General features: G+C 43.5%; 1 protein-coding gene and 1 non-coding gene across 4 annotated transcripts in view; one reads left to right on the top strand and one right to left on the bottom strand.

The window, feature by feature from the left end:
- Positions 1-1,679: 1,679 nt before the first annotated feature.
- Positions 1,680-17,153, bottom strand: part of Acly (ATP citrate lyase) — a 50,228-nt gene continuing 34,754 nt past the window's right edge. For all 3 annotated transcript variants that reach the window (XM_042673673.1, XM_042673674.1, XM_042673675.1), the window contains 9 exons: positions 16,088-16,215; positions 15,204-15,297; positions 11,290-11,444; positions 9,190-9,340; positions 8,869-9,012; positions 8,011-8,124; positions 6,084-6,166; positions 5,434-5,510; positions 1,680-2,656 (listed from right to left, as the gene is read on the bottom strand). In XM_042673673.1, coding sequence (XP_042529607.1) covers positions 2,562-2,656; positions 5,434-5,510; positions 6,084-6,166; positions 8,011-8,124; positions 8,869-9,012; positions 9,190-9,340; positions 11,290-11,444; positions 15,204-15,297; positions 16,088-16,215 — 1,041 coding nt within the window. In that variant the 3' untranslated portion in view covers positions 1,680-2,561. The remainder of the gene's footprint in view (positions 2,657-5,433; positions 5,511-6,083; positions 6,167-8,010; positions 8,125-8,868; positions 9,013-9,189; positions 9,341-11,289; positions 11,445-15,203; positions 15,298-16,087; positions 16,216-17,153) is intronic.
- LOC122103618 lies at positions 3,372-3,478 on the top strand. The gene has a single exon (XR_006146792.1). It is a non-coding gene; the product is annotated as a U6 spliceosomal RNA (small nuclear RNA).

Raw genomic sequence — 17,153 nt, 5'->3', positions numbered from 1 at the left:
CACAAAAGCTCAGGGACAGTACTCAAGTTCTGAGTTCAAGTGAAAGAAAGAAAGGAAGAAAGAAAGATAAAGAGAAAGAAAGAAAAGAAAGAAAAAGAGAGAAAGAAAAGCAACTAAGTAAGAGAGTGACTGAATTTGACTTTTCCCCCTCAGTGTTACTGGAGTTTGATTGAGCTTATGGTCTTTGCTTGCTAAGCAGATGCACTACCACGTGGAAGTCCTCAACTTTTTTTTTGTTGTTGTCCTTGGCTTGAACTCCGGGCCTAGCTATCCTTGAGCTTCTTTATGCTCAAAGCTAGCCCTCTACAACTTGAGCCACAGAGTAACTTCCAGCTTTTTTTCTGAGAGATTTATTGGAGATAAGTCTCATAAACTTTCCTGCCTGGGCTGACTTCAGATCTGAACCTCAGCTCTCAGCCTCCTAAGTAGCTAGGATTACAGGCATGAGCCACCATTGGTTTCTGAGAATGGATTGCCTGTACCAGGACAGATGGAGAAATAAAGACCAGACAGACTTTAAGTAGAGTTCAAAGGTAAATCAATGGAACTTAGAATTTGCTCAGTGATTTGTTTGCTTTCAGCCTGTGTATTTGAGTAGAGCTTTCATTATCATACATTAAGAAAAGAGTGATGCTGGGCACCAGTGGCTCACACCTGTAATACTAGCCCAGGCAGGAAAGTCTACAACTCTTACCTCTAATTAACCCTCCCCATTAAACTGGAAGTAGTGCTGTGGCTCAGGTGGTAGAGTGCTCGCCTTGAGCTGAAGAGCTCAGAAACAGTGCCCAGGCACAGAGTTCAAGACCCATGGCTGACAAAAAACAAAAAAAAAAAGAAAAGAAGAGGGGCTGGGAAGGTGGCTCAGTGGTAGAGCACTTGCCTTGCATGCTTGAGGCCCTGGGTTCGATTCCTCAGCACCACATAAGAAAAAAGCCGGAAGTGGCGCTGTGGCTCAAGTTGTAGAGTGCTAGAGAGCTGAGGGACAGCACCCAGGCCCAGAGTTCAGGCCCCACGACTGCCCCCCCCCCCAAAAAAAAAAAAGAAAAGAAGAAAGGAGTGGTGATATAGATGTGGGCTTTCCCTCCCCCATTTCCTTTTTTTTTGAAGCTTTTTTTTTTTTTTTTAAATTTTGGTGCTAGTATTGGGGCTTGAACTCAGGGCCTGGGCACTGTCCTTTAGCTTCTTCACTCAAGGGTGACACTCTACCACTAGAGCCACAGCTCCATTTTCAGGTGTGTGTGTGTGATTAATTGGAAATAAGAATCTCAATCTCATAGACTTTCCTGCCTGGCCTGGTTTCAAACTGTGATATTTAGATCTCAGCCTCATAAGGAGGTACCTGGCTTTAATTCTATTTTGTTTTTCAAGAGGTGGAACATAAAAAAAAAATAGTTTCAGGAACTTAAACTATTAGAAAGTATAAGTGGGACAATGATGGCTCCTAGCTATTCAGGAGGCTGAATCTGAAGATTGCAATTCAAAGCCAGCCCAGGCAAGAAAGTCTTTAAGATTCTTATCTCCAATTAATCACCAAAAAAGCCTGAAGTAGAGCTGTGGCTCAAGTGGTAGAGCACTAGCCTTGAACAAAAAATGCTCTGGCATAGCATTCAAGCCCCGAAGCTCAAGCTCCAAGACAGGCACACACACATACGTATAGTACAAAGGAATACAGAAGGGTATAGAGACAGCAATATGCCTTCATTGTTACTACATAGTTTATTTAAACCAAATATGATAATAGAGAAGACTGAGGTGGCAGCTGCCCAGAATCTTTGTGGGTTACAGATGCAAAAGAGGTGGAGATGGTGTTTTGATCCCACAATTCAGTAACAGACAAGTAGTCAGCTGCATAAATACAGAGAACATAAGACACAAGACATTTCACAGCTTTTTGCTTTGCGTTTACATCTAAAACACATCTATGTTACAACTTTACATTTTAAATTACTATTCCACATATTTGTGACAATGGCTAAGGATGCAATGGTCCCACCCCCTGACATAGCCAGACTGTGATCTGTAACACAGAACATTCCAGTGGGATCCTAAACAAACCCTTGACATATACCTTAAAAAAAAAAAAGATCCTTACAAATCAGATTAATACAATGTTCTTCATGTTGTATGAGGAGGAAAAAGGGAAGCAGAAAAATAAGACATTGAAAGAATTAGACATATAAGGTAATTAAAATCTTGAAAGTTTCATTCCCTTCCTCCAAAGAAGAAAAAAAAAAGTTCAACTAGTAGCAAAAAGAAAACAACATCATAACACCCTACAAGGAAGAACACTATTCTGATGGTGCTTAGAGGTATCCATATAATAAATACAGCAGGTAGCAGAGCGAATGTCACAAGTATTGGCTTGGTTTTATTTCTATGCTTATAAAAAAAATATTAAGCTTTGAATGAATGTTAGCCTGTGGGTGTTGGTCTTTGGTGCCTGTACACCAATGGCGATTTATGTTCCTAACCCATCCTATAGAAGGCTCCATAATCATCTATGTGTATGCTATTTCTTGAGGAGGTCTTGTCTTCTTACTGCAGAAGGCTTCCTGGCTTGGTTACATGCTCATGTGTTCCGGAAGAACATACGAAATATCATCCCATGGATGACGATAAAGCCCTTGCTTCAGCCTCTTCTGATCAAGATAATGTCCTAAAATGAAGCAGAGGTATCTTTTCATTAAGAGTTTCATAATTGTGATGAGGGGCAGAGGATGAGGAAGGGAAGTCTTTCTGATATGAAAATCTGAAGCCAGGTACTTGTAATCCTAGCTACTCAGGAGGCTGAGACTTGAGGATCACGGTTCAAAGCCAGCCGGGGCAGAAAAGGCCATGAGACTCATCTCCAATAAACCACTCAGAAAACTGGAAGTGGTGCTTTGGTTCAAGTGGTAGAGCACTTGCTTTGAGCTGAAGAGCTGAGGGACAGTGCCCAGGCCCAGAGTTCAAGCCCCATGACCGACAAAAAAAAAAAAAAAAGATTCCTGCCAGCCCAGGCAGGAAAGCTCATGAGACATATCCCCAATTAAGCACCAAAAAAAGCTGACATGGAGCTCAAAGTGGTAGGGCACTAGCCTTGAGCACAAAACCTCAGGGCCAGTGCTCAGGCCCTGAGTTCAAGTCCCAGGACTGGTACCAAAAAAAGAAAAAAACAGAAATCAAGTTCGACATAAAGGAATGGGAAGGAATTGGAAATGGGAAGTTTAACCAGACCCATTCCATAGGTAAATCACTCAGATTTGACAAAAAGAAACTGTTAAACTGAATTCCACATTTTCTGGACTATCAAATCATTCCCAAGAACAAAGATACAAAGGTAAAGATAAGGGGGAATTAAAAAAAAAAAAGGGTGGATTAACAATGATTCAGTGCTCGATTCAGCAGCACAAATACTAAAATTGGAATGATACAGAGAAGATTAGCATGGCCCCTGCACAAGGATGACAAGCAAATTCGTGAAGCGTTCCATATTTTTTTTTTGAAACAATAAGATGTACAAGACACTATGTTGAAAACAAACTTTACAACTGGTGTGAGGGGTAGGGAGGAGTTGGGGAGGTGGAGAGGGAAGGGATGGTAGGGGAAAAACAAAGGAGGGCTGGTAACAATGCTTGTTAGGAAATATACTCATTACTTTATTCATCTAATTGTAACCCCTCTATACAGTATCTTTACAATAAAAAATATATATTGAAAAAAAAATACAATAGCGGACCCATCAGCTGCACTGGACATTACTCAAAACAAACTAAGCAACTCAATGGCAGTGATGGGAGGGAGGGAATGAGCGGGAAGGAGGGAACAACTGACACTAAGCAAAAGGAAAGAAATGTACATATCACCTGATGTGGAAAAAATAACTATTGTCAAAGCTCATAGAACTCATAAATGTTATAGACCACGATAAGGACAATTTGCCCCATGTAGGTTAGAATGTGTTTGTGACTAGCTAAGCATCACTATCCCACAATACTGCGAAATTTGTGAAATTTATGTAATCAATCACCATTAAAAAAATTGCAAAAAAAAAAAAAAAGCCTTCATGGCAGTTCAAGAAAAAAGAAAATGTAAAGTACAAATAAAAAGAATTACTGTCTGTGGCTGGGAAGGTGGCTCAGTGGTAGAGCGCTTGCCTTGCATGCATGAGGCCCTGGGTTCGATTCCTCAGCACCACATAAACAAAAAAAAAAGCCGGAAGTAGTGCTGTGGCTCAAGTGGTAGAGTGCTAGCCTTGAGCTAAAGAGCTGAGGGACAGCGCCCAGGCCCAGAGTTCAGGCCCCACAACCGGACCACCCCCCCCCCCAAAAAAAAAAGAATTACTGTCTAGTGAGAAAAAACAACAACAATTCAAAGGGAGGTGGCACTGTGGCTCACACTGGTAGAGTACTGAACAGAAGAGCTCAGGGACAGTGCCCAGACCCTGAGTCCAAGCCCCACAACCAACCAAAAAAAAAAAAAGATTCAAAGGCCAAGCATTAGTGGCTCATGCCTTTAATCATAGTTACTTAGGAGGCTGAAATCGGAGGATTGTGATTCAAAGTCAGCCTGGGCAGGAAAATCCAAGACGCTTATTTCCAATAAACTATTTAGAAAAAGCCAGAAGTGGTGGTGTGGCTCAAGTGGTAGAATGCTAACTCTGAGCAAAAGAAGCTTAGGGATAGGACCTAGGCTATGAGTTCAAGACCCAGGACTAGCACACAGACACAGACACAAAATGAATGATTCAAAGGTAGGTGCTGGTGGCTCATGCCTATAATCCTAGCTACTCAGGAAGCTAAGATCTGAGGAATACAGTTCGAAGCCAGCCTGGGCAGAAAAGTTCACGAGACTTTCATCTCCAATTAACTAGCTAAAAAACTGGAAGTAGAGGTATGGCTCAAGTGGCAGAGTGCCAGCCTTGAGCAAAAATGCTATAAGACAGCAGCCAGGCACTGAGTTAAAGCCCCAATATAAGGCACAAAAAAAAAAAAAAAAAAAAAAAAAAATTTAGAAATGCGACGTTGTTATTGTAATCCTAGTTACACAGGAGGCTGAGATCTGAGGATCATGGTTCAAAGCCAGGCCAGAATAGGAAAGTCTGTGAGACTCTTTTATTTATTTATTTTTTTGTGAGACTCTTATCTCCAATAAACCACTCAGAAAACAGGAAGTGGCACTGTGGCTCAAGTGATAGAGTGCTAGCCTTGAGCTGAAGAGCGCAGGGACAGCGCCCAGGCCCAGTTCAAGCCCCATGACCAAAAAAAAAAAAAATCTCAACATGGTCAGTTGTAGTACAACTATGAGGACTTTCAAAAAACAGAGAACAGCAAGTAGAGAGCACCAGTCTTTAATGAAAAATCAAGGACAGTTCCAGGTTCTGAGTTCAAGCCCAGTTCTGGTACAAAAAAAAGAGACAGAACAAACCCTTAAAAACAGTAACAGCCAACTCACCAATGAAGCCCATACTTCTTCCAAGCACAAAGATGCCATTGAGGGCTCCAATGTCAATATATTCATCGGCTTCCTCCCTGCAACACACAACGTGCACTTTTAATATATAGTTCACAAGCTCTCCTTCCCAGCAATCACTACTAATTCTGCCTAGGGAGGTTAAGCACTCTGATTTCAAAATGGAAGAAAAACAAGGGATGAATCTGATCAAAGTACATTATGTGCATGAGTAATGTCTGATTAATATATGCTTAATAAAAGAAAAATAAAGGAAAAGAGAGGTGCCATGGGTGGTAGCACAGACTTTTAGTTTTCTCTTTTCTAAATCCTCTACAGTAAACACGCACTAATTTTAAAACTGGAAGAAGAGGGCTGGGAAGGTGGCTCAGTGGTAGAGGGCTTGCCTTGCATGCATGAGGCCCTGGGTTCAATTCCTCAGCACCACATAAGCAGAAAAAGCCAGAAGTGGCTCTGTGGCTCAAGTGGTAGAGCACTAGCCTTGAGCTGAAGAGCTGAGGGACAGCACCCAGGCCCAGCCCCATGACTGACCCCCCCAAAAACACACACACACACACACACACACACACACACACACCAAAAACTGGAAGACATCACAAGAATTAATGATGAGGAGAACGGCTATTGCTCACCGAGTGAAGGACCCACAGTTCCGAAGCATGTCCACAAATGCAACTCCGATGAAGCCATCTACATTTAGAATGAGATTCGGCTTCTGGGAAGGGAAAACAAACAAAACATTTGTCATTTACTCTCTCTTTTAATTTTTTCATCTTCAATGTTACCACTGTGGTTAACTTTATGATCAATTTGACTAGATTGAGGGCACATAGAAAACTAGTAAGGTACACCTTTAGGTATGCCTTCAAGGATACTTCCAGAGAGGACTAACTATGCAGAGGGAGGGCTTAAACACATTTGGGTGGCACTCTTTCAGAGCCTGGGGATCAGGTTGGGATAAAGCTCTTCTGCTGTTCTACCTTGCCAGGATGTACTGACACTTCTAAACTGGTGAAGAAATTAATTATTCTTCCTTTAAGTTGCTAAGTATTTTGTTACAGTCAGGTGAAGCTAGTTCACTAACAGGATCCCTCTCTCCCTCTCTTCTTTTTTGGTGCCAGTCCTGGGCTTGAACTCAGGGCCTAGGCACTACTGAGCTTTTTTGCTCAAGACTAGTACTCTACTACTTGATCTAAAGCTCCATTTCCAGCTTTTTTGGTACTTAATTGGAGATAAGAATGTCACAGATTTTCCTACCCAGGCTGCCTTTGAACCAAAAACCTCAAATCTCAGCCTCCTGAGTAAACTAGGTTTACAGGCATGAGCACCGGCACCTGGTCACTGGCACCTGGATGGTCTGTAGTTCTTGATCCCCCTGCCTCTGCCTTCCAAGTACTGGAATTATAACAACATCCCACCATTTCTGGCTATGAATTTTGACCCCACTTAAAAACTTTCCATTTGGTTGACACTGCATTTTAGGTGAACTCCCAGAATATAGCCAATACTTCACATCTAGTAGACATTTAGTCTGTCTGTTCACTTTAGTTATGCAATAGAAAATAAAAATTTCAGTTGGGTGCTGGTGGCTCACGACTGTAATCCTAGCTACTCAGGAAGCTAAGATCTGAGGATCATGGTTCAAAGCCAGCCCCAGCAGGAAAATCCGTGAGACTCTTATCTCCAATAAACCAACAGAAAACTGGAAATGGTGCTGTGGCTTAAGTGGTAGAGTGCTTGCCTTAAGCTGAAGAGCTGAGGGACAGTGCCCAGGCCCAGAATTCAAGCCCCTTGACTGACAATAAATAAATAAGTAAATAAAAATTTCCAGACCAGTTGGTCTAAGTTTAGCTATTTAACTAAAACTGGTTGTCAAGTCCCAAAAAATTCACCCAAAAACAGTAATTTTGAAATACATAGCAACTCTATTTGAAAATATCATATCTCAAAGAAATGGAATACCAGTGATTCACACATGTAATCCTAGCTATTAGGAGGCTGAGACCTGAGGATTGCAGTTCAAAACCAGTCGGGGCAGGAAAGTCTGTGAGACTCTTACCTCCAATTAACCACCAGAAAACTGAAATTGGTAAAGTTGTTCAAAGTGGTAGAATGCTAGCCTTGAGTGAAAAAGCTCTGGGACAGTGTCCAGCCCTTGAGTTCAAGCCTCACATGTGACAGAGAAAAACAAAACAAAACAAACTCAAAGAAAGCTGTGGTCAGTGGGCGAGGGAAGGAAAAAGAAACAGGCTCTGTTAGGGAGGTCTAGGAGGGAGAAGAAAGATGAATATGGCCAAAGTTAATGTTCTGAGTGTATGAAAATTGAACAAAGAAACCTGCTGAAAGTTTAAGGAAGGGAGGAAGTGGGTAAAGGAGAATGACACGGCCAAACTAATTGGAATACATTGTAAACTGAGTAGAAATGTTACAGTACAATTCTCTTTGTATGACTAAGGTGTACTAACAAAAACTAAGCACTTCTGAATAAAAATACTATATGGTATTTATCAGACACACAAAGAAGTAAGAAACCAAACAAGCTCAGGAATGTTTCATTACCTTAGACGTGGTGATCTTCTCCACCTCCAGGGCATAATCAAGCAGTGGAGTGGCAGGGAAGTGCTGTTTGACGTAATCTTTCAGGATCTGTACTCGCATGTCTGGATTGTTTATCTGGAAACAGACTCAAAGTTATAGAGGCATTCACTTAACATTGCCACGAAGGCACAGACTTTGTACAAGTGAACCTATCCTGAAGATGACTCAGGAACCCAATCCACATGTCCAATTCCATGTAGCACCAATGACAATGCTCTGGGAGTGAGGGGTTTTTGAAGTTATCTCCTGTCTCAAAACAACCTTTGTTGGGTTTCTCTTTACCATTACAAAGGTCTAAGCTCTCCAGGCTGACTGTTCATCATAAAAGATAAACTTCGCTGTTGTAAGCCATTGACAAATGTGGACATGTTTCTTACTGTGGCCTCATTTAATGAAACTGACAAATTTACCAAGGTTATTATTGTTATTATTTGCAGTTTGGGGGTCTGAACTCAGGGCCTTGAACTTGTTCTACCATTTAATGGTGCTCTACCATTAAAGCCATGTCTCTATCAGTTCTCCAGATCTCAGCCTCCTGAGCAGGTAGGATGATAGGTGTAATCATTGGCACCCCTCTTAGTTACTGAGTTTTGACTTTTAGTGTGTTTTCATACACTACTGACGGACTGGAAAGCTACTTAAGGACAATCTGTATTACGACAGGAGAAAAGAGAGCCACGCTGAATCTGCCATCTGTCAACAGGTCCACAACTCTGCACACTGGGAGTCAAAAGCTTGGGGGTTTCTAAGTAAACCGACAATCTTCCCTTACCACGAAGCCTATCCACTCACTCCATCTTTAGGACAGCAACAACTTACGGATTTCACTCGGTGGCCAATGCCCATGATCAGTTTTCCTTCCTTCTTCATCTTGTTCACAAACTCCATGGGGATAATGCCACTGTCAAAGGCCTTACTGAACATCTTGGCGGCTGCATCCAAGGCACCCCCAAACCGATCCCCCTAAGAGAGAAACAAGAACACACAGCCCTGAGTTGCATTCATTTCTTCAGTTCACAAACCAATCTCGGATGTCCCCAACTGCCCTAACTTGGGGTTTTGCATTCCAAGTCTCCTTCCTGCTATAGCTAAGCTTAGCATCCCCATGGTTGACCCATTTCCCAGGACCCAGGGACTTACAATGGTGAGCAACCCCGAGGTGAGGCTGGAGACCAGGTCTTTACCAGCTCGAGCACAGATGATGGTGTTGTGGGCGCCAGACACAGCTGGCCCATGATCAGCTGTCACCATTAGGCACATCTCAATGAACTGGCAAGAATACTTGGGCAATCTGGAAGACAAGGTATAAAGGTACAGGGAGAAGAGAGGTACAACCGAGGTGAGGAACTACAGTGACCATGCCATATTCCTACTTCCTTCCACTTTCCAACCAGTCACAAATTCAAGAAGGGCACCAACTCCCAGTCCAAGTCTCATACTATGGTAACTCCAGGCAAGGTTTCTTGATTCTTGAGTATCTTCAGACTCTATTATTGTGCTGCTTTTTTAAAGTACTGGGGTTTGAGCTCTAAGTCTCTTGCATGCTAGGAAGGTGCTCTACTAAGATATGCCTCCAACTCATTTTCAAGTTGCATATTTGTGAGACAGGTTTCACTTCCTGCCCCAGTATGTTTCTGGGCCTTGATCCATCTATTTCAAGCTTCCTAGCATAGCTAAAATGATGTGTGTGCCACCATGCCTGGATATCAGTTGAGAAGGCATCACCTGGATTTTTCTGCCCAGGCTTGACCTTGAATCCCAATCCTCCCAATCTTAGCCTCCCTAATAACTAGGATTACCAGGCATCTGCTACCAGCACTCAGCTCAAATAATGCTTTTAAAACAGTGTTAGAAGCAAGGATTTAAAATCTCTTCATTGCCAGGTGCTGGTGGCTCATGCCTGTATTCCTAGCTATGTCTAGAGACTAAGATCTGAAGATTGCAATTCAAAGCCAGCCCAGGAAGGAAAATCCATGAGACTCTTATTTCCAATAAAATCCCAAAAAATTGGAACTGGAGCTGTGGCTCAAGATGGTAGAGCACTAGCCTTGAGCAATAGAGCTCAGGGACTGTGCCCAAGCCCTAAATTCAAGCCCCACAAGAAAGAAAGAAAGAAAGAAAGAAAGAAAGAAAGAAAGGAAGGAAGGAAGGAAGGAAGGAAGGAAGGAAGGAAGGAAGGAAGGAAGGAAGGAAGGAAGGAAGAAAAATTAGTCTTTTTACTAGGTAGCAGTTTCAGCATGAGTTCTTATAATAAGATCTGATTTGTATTTGTGAGTACTGTCCTCTGTGTGCCAGATCGACAGGAGATACCTGGCCTCAGCTTCCTGCACAACATTCAATCTCCCCACTAAAGATCAAGAACAAAGCATGGGCCAAACATTGGTGGTTCTCACATGTAATTGGAGGCTGAGATCTTAGGATAATGGTTCAGAACCAGCTTGGGCAGGCCTCATGCTTTCACATAACTTTTCACTCAAGGCTGGCACTCTACTACTTGGGCCACAGCTCCATTTGGAGATAATAAAAGTCTCAGAGATTGTTTTAAGTGGAATGACTTCAAACTGTGAATCCTTAGCTCAGCCTCTTGAGTAGCTAGGATTATAGGTGTGAGCCACAGGTGCCTGGCTAATCTAAGGAACTCTTATCTCCAATTAACCAGCAAAAATCCATAAGTGGAGGCGTGGATCAAATAGTAGAGTGCAAGCCATGAGAGTAGAACAGCATGATACCTTAAGTTCAAATCCCAGTATTTTCTCTCTCTCTCTCTCTTGTTTTCTGTCTGTCTCTGTCTCTCTCTCTCTCTCTCTCTCTCTCTCTCTCTCTCTCACACACACACACACACACACACACACACACACACACGGAGATGTGAGCAGGCCAGAATATTCTCTCTCTCTCTCTCACACACACACACACACACACACACACACACACACACACACACACACACACACACACGGAGATGTGATGAGCAGGCCAGAGTCAGATAGGCCTGGTCAGATATTAACACACACACACACACACACACACACACACACACACACACACACACGGAGATGTGAGCAGGCCAGAATATTCTCTCTCTCACACACACACACACACACACACACACAAACACACACACGCACGGAGATGTGAGCAGGCCAGAATCAGATAGGCCTGGTCAGATATTAACTCCTACCCCTCTGTCCAGAAGTCTTTATTTGGGAAAGGGCATTAACTCTGCCCATCACACCTCACCTTCTCTGGAACCAGAGGAGGCCCAGCACCCCGCCAATGCCCATCTCTTCCTTGAAGACTTCAGTGATGGGCATGCCTGCATAGATCAGTTCCTGTCCTCGCTCGTCACAGATGCTGGTCATGAATGAGGCAGGTTTTCGGATCAAACCCAGCTCCTAAGCAAACAAAAGGACAGGGGGAACATAGGAATATGTTAACCATCATAGGCTTTTTCAAGATAGCTGCTGTTAAAACTAGTCTCTTGGCTGTTCTGGTGGCCAAGCAGCCATTCCAAAATTCCTCAAAAGCTCATTGATTAGATCATTTAAGACATTGAAAACAGAAAAGCACCACACACACAGCACCTACTCAGCACCAGCTATTTTCAGTCCTTCAACTGAGCATTGGTTCCTGAACTTCACAAAGCAGAATTGACAGAGGAAATGAGAGACTTGGTAACCAGCCACTGTTACTACTAAGAAGTGAAAGAAGGGCTCCAAAGGGAAATCTCTAAAGTATTCAGATACAGCTGCTCACAGCCACTAAAAAAAAAATCAACAAGGTACACAGCTGGGAGATGGAGGACCTCTTCAACACGTATTTTAACCAGTGGAAAGGAATGAGCTGGGAAATTTCCTGTTTCCAGCCTTGGGGCACAATGAAGAAGAAAGCACTGGCCACTTCTATCCAACTTTACTTCTTTAATTACCCCTCAGAAGATCTTTTTCCTTTTTTTGTTTTTGGTTGGCTAGGTCCTGAACTCAGAACCTAGGCGCTGTCTCTGAGCTCTTTGCTCAAGGCTAGTGCTCTACCACTTTGTTTTTTGTTTTTTGCCAGTCATGGGGCCTGAGCTCTGGGCCTGGGCGCTGTCCCTCAGCTCTTCAATTCAAGGCTAGCACTCTACCACTTGAGCCACAGCGCCACTTCTGGCCTTTTCTGCTTATGTGGTGCTAAGGAATAGAACCCAGGGCCTCATGCATGCAAGGCAAGCACTCTACCACTGAGCCACCTTCCCAGCCCATGCTCTACCACTTTGAGCCACAGCTTCACTTCCAGTTTTTGAGTGATTAATTGGCGATATTAGAGTCTCGTGGGGACTTTTCTGTCTGGGCTGGCTTTGAACCGCAATCTTTAGATCTCAGCTTCTAGAATAGCTAGGATTACAGGTGTTAACTGGTGCCTGGTTAGAAAACCTTTTTAAATACTTATAAGTTACATTTTACTTATAAAAGTAGTATTGCCAAGCATGGTGGCTTAGACCTATAATCACAGTTCTTGGGAAGTAGAGGCAGAAGGAAGAGAACCGTCTGGGCTACTTAGGTAGTTCAGGCCAGCCTGAGCTATGGAACAAGACCAAAACAAACCAAACACAACAAAGTAAAAGGTGACAAGAATATTACCTCTAATCACCCCCACCCCTACCATTTTATATCCAAGACTAGGACTTGAACTTGGTTTCTGATCCTTTCACTCACTGGCTGGTAGCTCTACCACTTGAGCCCTTCCTCCGATCCCTTCTAATTCTCCTTTACTTCCAGCTAGGATTCCCTTATCCTCCTGCCTCATCCTTCTAAGTGCTATGATTATAGGTATGAACCACCAGGCCTGGCTTATGTTCTCCTTTTAAAAAATTTACAGCAGGGCTGGGAAGGCGGCTCAGTGGTAGAGCGCTTGCCTTGCATGCTCGAGGCCCTGGGTTTGATTCCTCAGCACCACATAAGCAAAAAGAAAAAAGCCGAAGTGGCACTGTGGCTCAAGTGGTAGAGCACTAGCCTTGAGCTGAAGAGCTGAGGGACAGTGCCCACGTCCAGAGTTCAGGTCCCATGACCGGACCAAAAAAAAAAAAAAATTACAGCATAATCCGGGCGCCGGTGGCTCACGCCTGTAATCCCACGCCTGTAATCAGGAGGCTGAGATCTGAGGATCGAGGTTCAAAGCCAGCCTGGCCAGGAACATCTGTGAGACTCTGATCTCCAGGCCCCACGACTGACACCCCCCCCCCCCAAAATAAATTTACAGCAGAACAGATAGTTATCTATCCTTCTAATCTACTCCAATATTGGTCTTTTGTCTTAATTTAGTGGATCTCTTTCTGGATCTTTTATTTAAATGCATGCATATAGAGAATATACAATGGTATACATATACATTTTTCATAATCGTAATTAACATATGGTCTCTTCCATAATATGCCTTCTACTTAATGAATGTGAATTCTATTAATGTCAGTATATATACTGAGCTAATGCATTCTTTTTCTCTTTTCTTTTTTGGCTGGTCCTGGGGCTTCAAACTCAGGGCCTGGGCACTATCTCTGAGCCTCTTTGTGTTCAATGCTAGCACTCTACCACTTGAGTCACAGTACCACTTCTGGCTTCTTCTGAGTAGTTTATTGGAGATAAGTCTCACAGAGTTTCCTGCCTGGGCTGGATTCAAACTGCAATACTCAGATCTCAGTCTCCTGAATAGCTAGGATTACAGGCATGAGCCACCGCACCCAGTTCATTCATTTTTAAAATTGTATATGGTACACCCCAATACTATAATTCATTCACTGATAATCTGCACTGATAAGTAACTACTAAGAAAGGCACTGGGATACATTCCTTTGTGAGTTCTATGCAGACATTGCTTGAACTCTGGGCTTGGGCACTGTCCCTGTACTCTTCAGTTCAAGGTGAGCACTCTACCACTTGAGCCACAGCACCACTTTCAGTTTTCTGGTGGTTAATTGGAGAATTAACCACCAGAATAAAATTAACCACCAGAGTCTCATGGACTTTCCTACCCAGGCTGGCTTTGAACTACGATCCTCAGGTCTCAGCCTGCAGTGTAGCTAGTATTACAGGCATGAGCCACTGGCACCTGGCAGATATCTGCACTACTATTATTACTCAACTGCCGTTTAGAAAGATTGTGTCAATTTCTACTCCCATTAACAATGGATATATACATCACTTTCTTTGTACCTGTACTACACAACAAATGATCAAATCATTTCATCATGGTTGATCACAGTTGTATTTTGAGTGAGGTTGAGTAAATTCTTGTTTAAAGGCCATTTCCTATTCATTTTACTAATGGGTTACTGGGTCTTTGTCTATCAAAAAATGCTAGCATTGCTGAGTGCTAGTGGCTCACACCTATAATTCCAGCTAATCAAGAGGCTGAGATCTGAGGATTTTGGTTCAAAGTCAGTCAAGGCAGAAAAGTCCATGAGACTCTAATCTCCAATTAACTGCCAGAAAACAGCAAGTGGGGCTGTGGCTCAAAGTAGTAGAGTGCAGGCTTGAGCAAAAGAGCTCAGGGACGGTGCCCAGGCCCCAAATTCAAACCCTGCCACCAAAAAAAAAAAAAAGAAAGAAAGAAAGCCTTCCAGTAGTGCACCAGTGGCTCATACTTGTAATCCTAACTATTCAAGAGATTCCTATCTGAGGATTATAGTTCCACGCCAGCTCAGATGGACAAGCAGAGTGGACGCTTTCACCCCTGAAACCCTTTCCTTACTTAGTACAAAACCCCTAAGGGATTATTATGTTTTTAACTTCCTCTGTCAAGTGGCAGTCTGTGACTCACAGACTACCCCTGCCATTTATTTATGTGTGTGGTGCTGCTGGTAGAAAACCCAGGGCCTCATGAGTGCCAAGATGGGCCTCTACCACTGAGCTCTACTCCTGGTCCTCTTATGGCCTGAATTTGTTTTACCAATGAGCAGTACAGACCACCTCATGAGCACAAGCGACAATGAATGGAATTCAAAGGTTAAAATTGAGCTTTCTCCTGATGTCCTTCAAGAAGCCTGAGAGGTGACTATACCACTGTTCTAACTAGATGGAAGGAGAGGGCTTGGTTTCCAGGAATTCAAGCCAAAACCGCTAAAAACTTAGCCCTCCAAATCTCCTTTACACTGCTAAAGGGGCACCCAAGGTACCTACCCTGGCCCAGGAGTAGTCCATGGGTACTGTTGGGGGCGGCACCTCCTGGGCAGGTACAATGACTCCTTTGGTCACAAGATCTTCATACACAGACCTGCAAAGCAGGGGAGAAACAGGTTGGATTTTATTCTAGACTCCTCCATCTAACCCAAACACTTTAGACTTTCATAGCCAGTGACTCCTGCTTATCAGTTAAGATTCCAAAAATGGGGACTGGGAAGGTGGCTCAGTGGTAGAGTGCTTGCCTTGGATGCATGAGGCCCTGGGTTTGATTCCTCAGCACCATATAAGCAAAAAGAAAAAAGTCAGAAGTGACACTGTGGCTCAAGTGGTAGAGCGCTAGCCTTGAGCTGAAGAGCTGAGGGACAGGGCCCAGGCCCAGAGTTTAGGCCCCACGACCGGACCCCCAAAAAAAAAAGATTCCAAAAATTAAATGATACCTGGGCAAGATATTGTGATTGCTCTGGAAGAGGCTTATGGAAAGCTGAATATGAAAACTAAAGACGGAGGGGAATAGTTCAGGCAGATCCAGGAGAAAGACATGGGAAGACGAATCGGATATCCAATAATTCTACCAATCAGGTCATACTTTCTAAATACTGTATTCCCACACTCATCTCATGGTCCCCAACTATCAGCCAAGTAGGCAGGCTCAGAAACAGAACAGGTTTTAACACCAGCTGGAACAACTTAGACCTGTTGCTTTTACAACCAAATTAAAACAAAATGAAAGCCAAGAGAAGGATGACTTTGATCCATCTGTTTAGTCACACTAGATGCTGGAAAGGGACCAGGGATACCTGGACAGTCCCGTGTAGGAGGTGCTACTGTCAGGAGGGGTTAGGAGAGAGAAGAGGCCAGCAGCTTCCTCAGTGTCCACTTACTGGATGATTTCTCCAAGCTCATCAAAGCTCCGAGGCACAAATACCCCTGCTTCCTTCAATGCCTGATTCTTGGCTACTGCAGTTTCAGAAGCCTGGTTGGCACAAGCTCCAGCATGGCCAAACTGGACCTAAAAAGCAAAAGACAAATAGCTTTACGGGGCTTGTTAAGCTCTCCAGAAAGGAATAATAAAGAATCTTGGCCAGGCATTCGTGGTTCACACTTGCAATCCTAGCTACCAAGAAAGCTGACACCTGAGAATCATAGTTCAAAGCTAACCAGGGCAGACAAATCAGAGACTCGTATCTCCAACTGATCAGCAAAAACCAGAAGTGGAGGTGTGGCTCAAGTGGTGGAGTACCAGCCTTAGCAAGAAGTCCGAGTGAGAACAGAAGCCATGAATTCAAGCCCCAATAGTGGCAGAAACAAAGAAAGAAAGAGAGAGAGAGAGAGAGAGAAGGAAGGAAGGAAGGAAGGAAAGAAAGAAAGAAAGGAAGGAAGGAAGGAAGGAAGAGAGGGAGGAAGGAAGGAGGGAAGGAAGGAAGGAAGGAAGGAGGGAAGGAAGGAAAGAAATAGAAAGGAAGGAAAGAAAGGGAGAAAGGGAGAAAGAGGGAAAGGAAAAGGAAGAAAGGACGAAGAAAAAAGAGAAAGAAAAAAAAGAAAGAGGAACGGAGACACAACGATATTAAACATGAATCAGTTCAGTTCTCTCAAGGTTTTGGCTTGCTAGATGGGTAGGATGGATAATTCTCAGAGATGAGAAAACTAAGACACAGATGTCTAGGAGCTTGAGGTAACACATCTAATGTGCACTGAAGCCCGGACACAAAGTCCAGCAGCACAACTCCAGAGCCCCCTTCTTTTCTTTTCTTTGTTTCGGTGCTCGTCCTGGGGCTTAAACTTAGGGCTTGGAAACTGTCTCTGAGCTTCTTTTGCTCAAAGCTAGCACTCTACCACTTGAGCCACAGTACCACTTCTAGCTTTTTCGGTTTATGTAGTACTGAGGAACTGAAGCCCTGGCAAGCACTCCATATACCAAGCCACATTCCCAGCCCTTCCTGAGCTTTT

This window comes from Dipodomys spectabilis, unplaced genomic scaffold, assembly GCF_019054845.1.
Source record: "Dipodomys spectabilis isolate Male_0828 unplaced genomic scaffold, ASM1905484v1 ptg000018l, whole genome shotgun sequence".
Taxonomy (NCBI): domain Eukaryota; kingdom Metazoa; phylum Chordata; class Mammalia; order Rodentia; family Heteromyidae; genus Dipodomys; species Dipodomys spectabilis.
The sequence above is the reverse complement of the archived record's forward strand: the minus strand, read 5'-3'. Positions and strand labels throughout refer to the sequence as shown.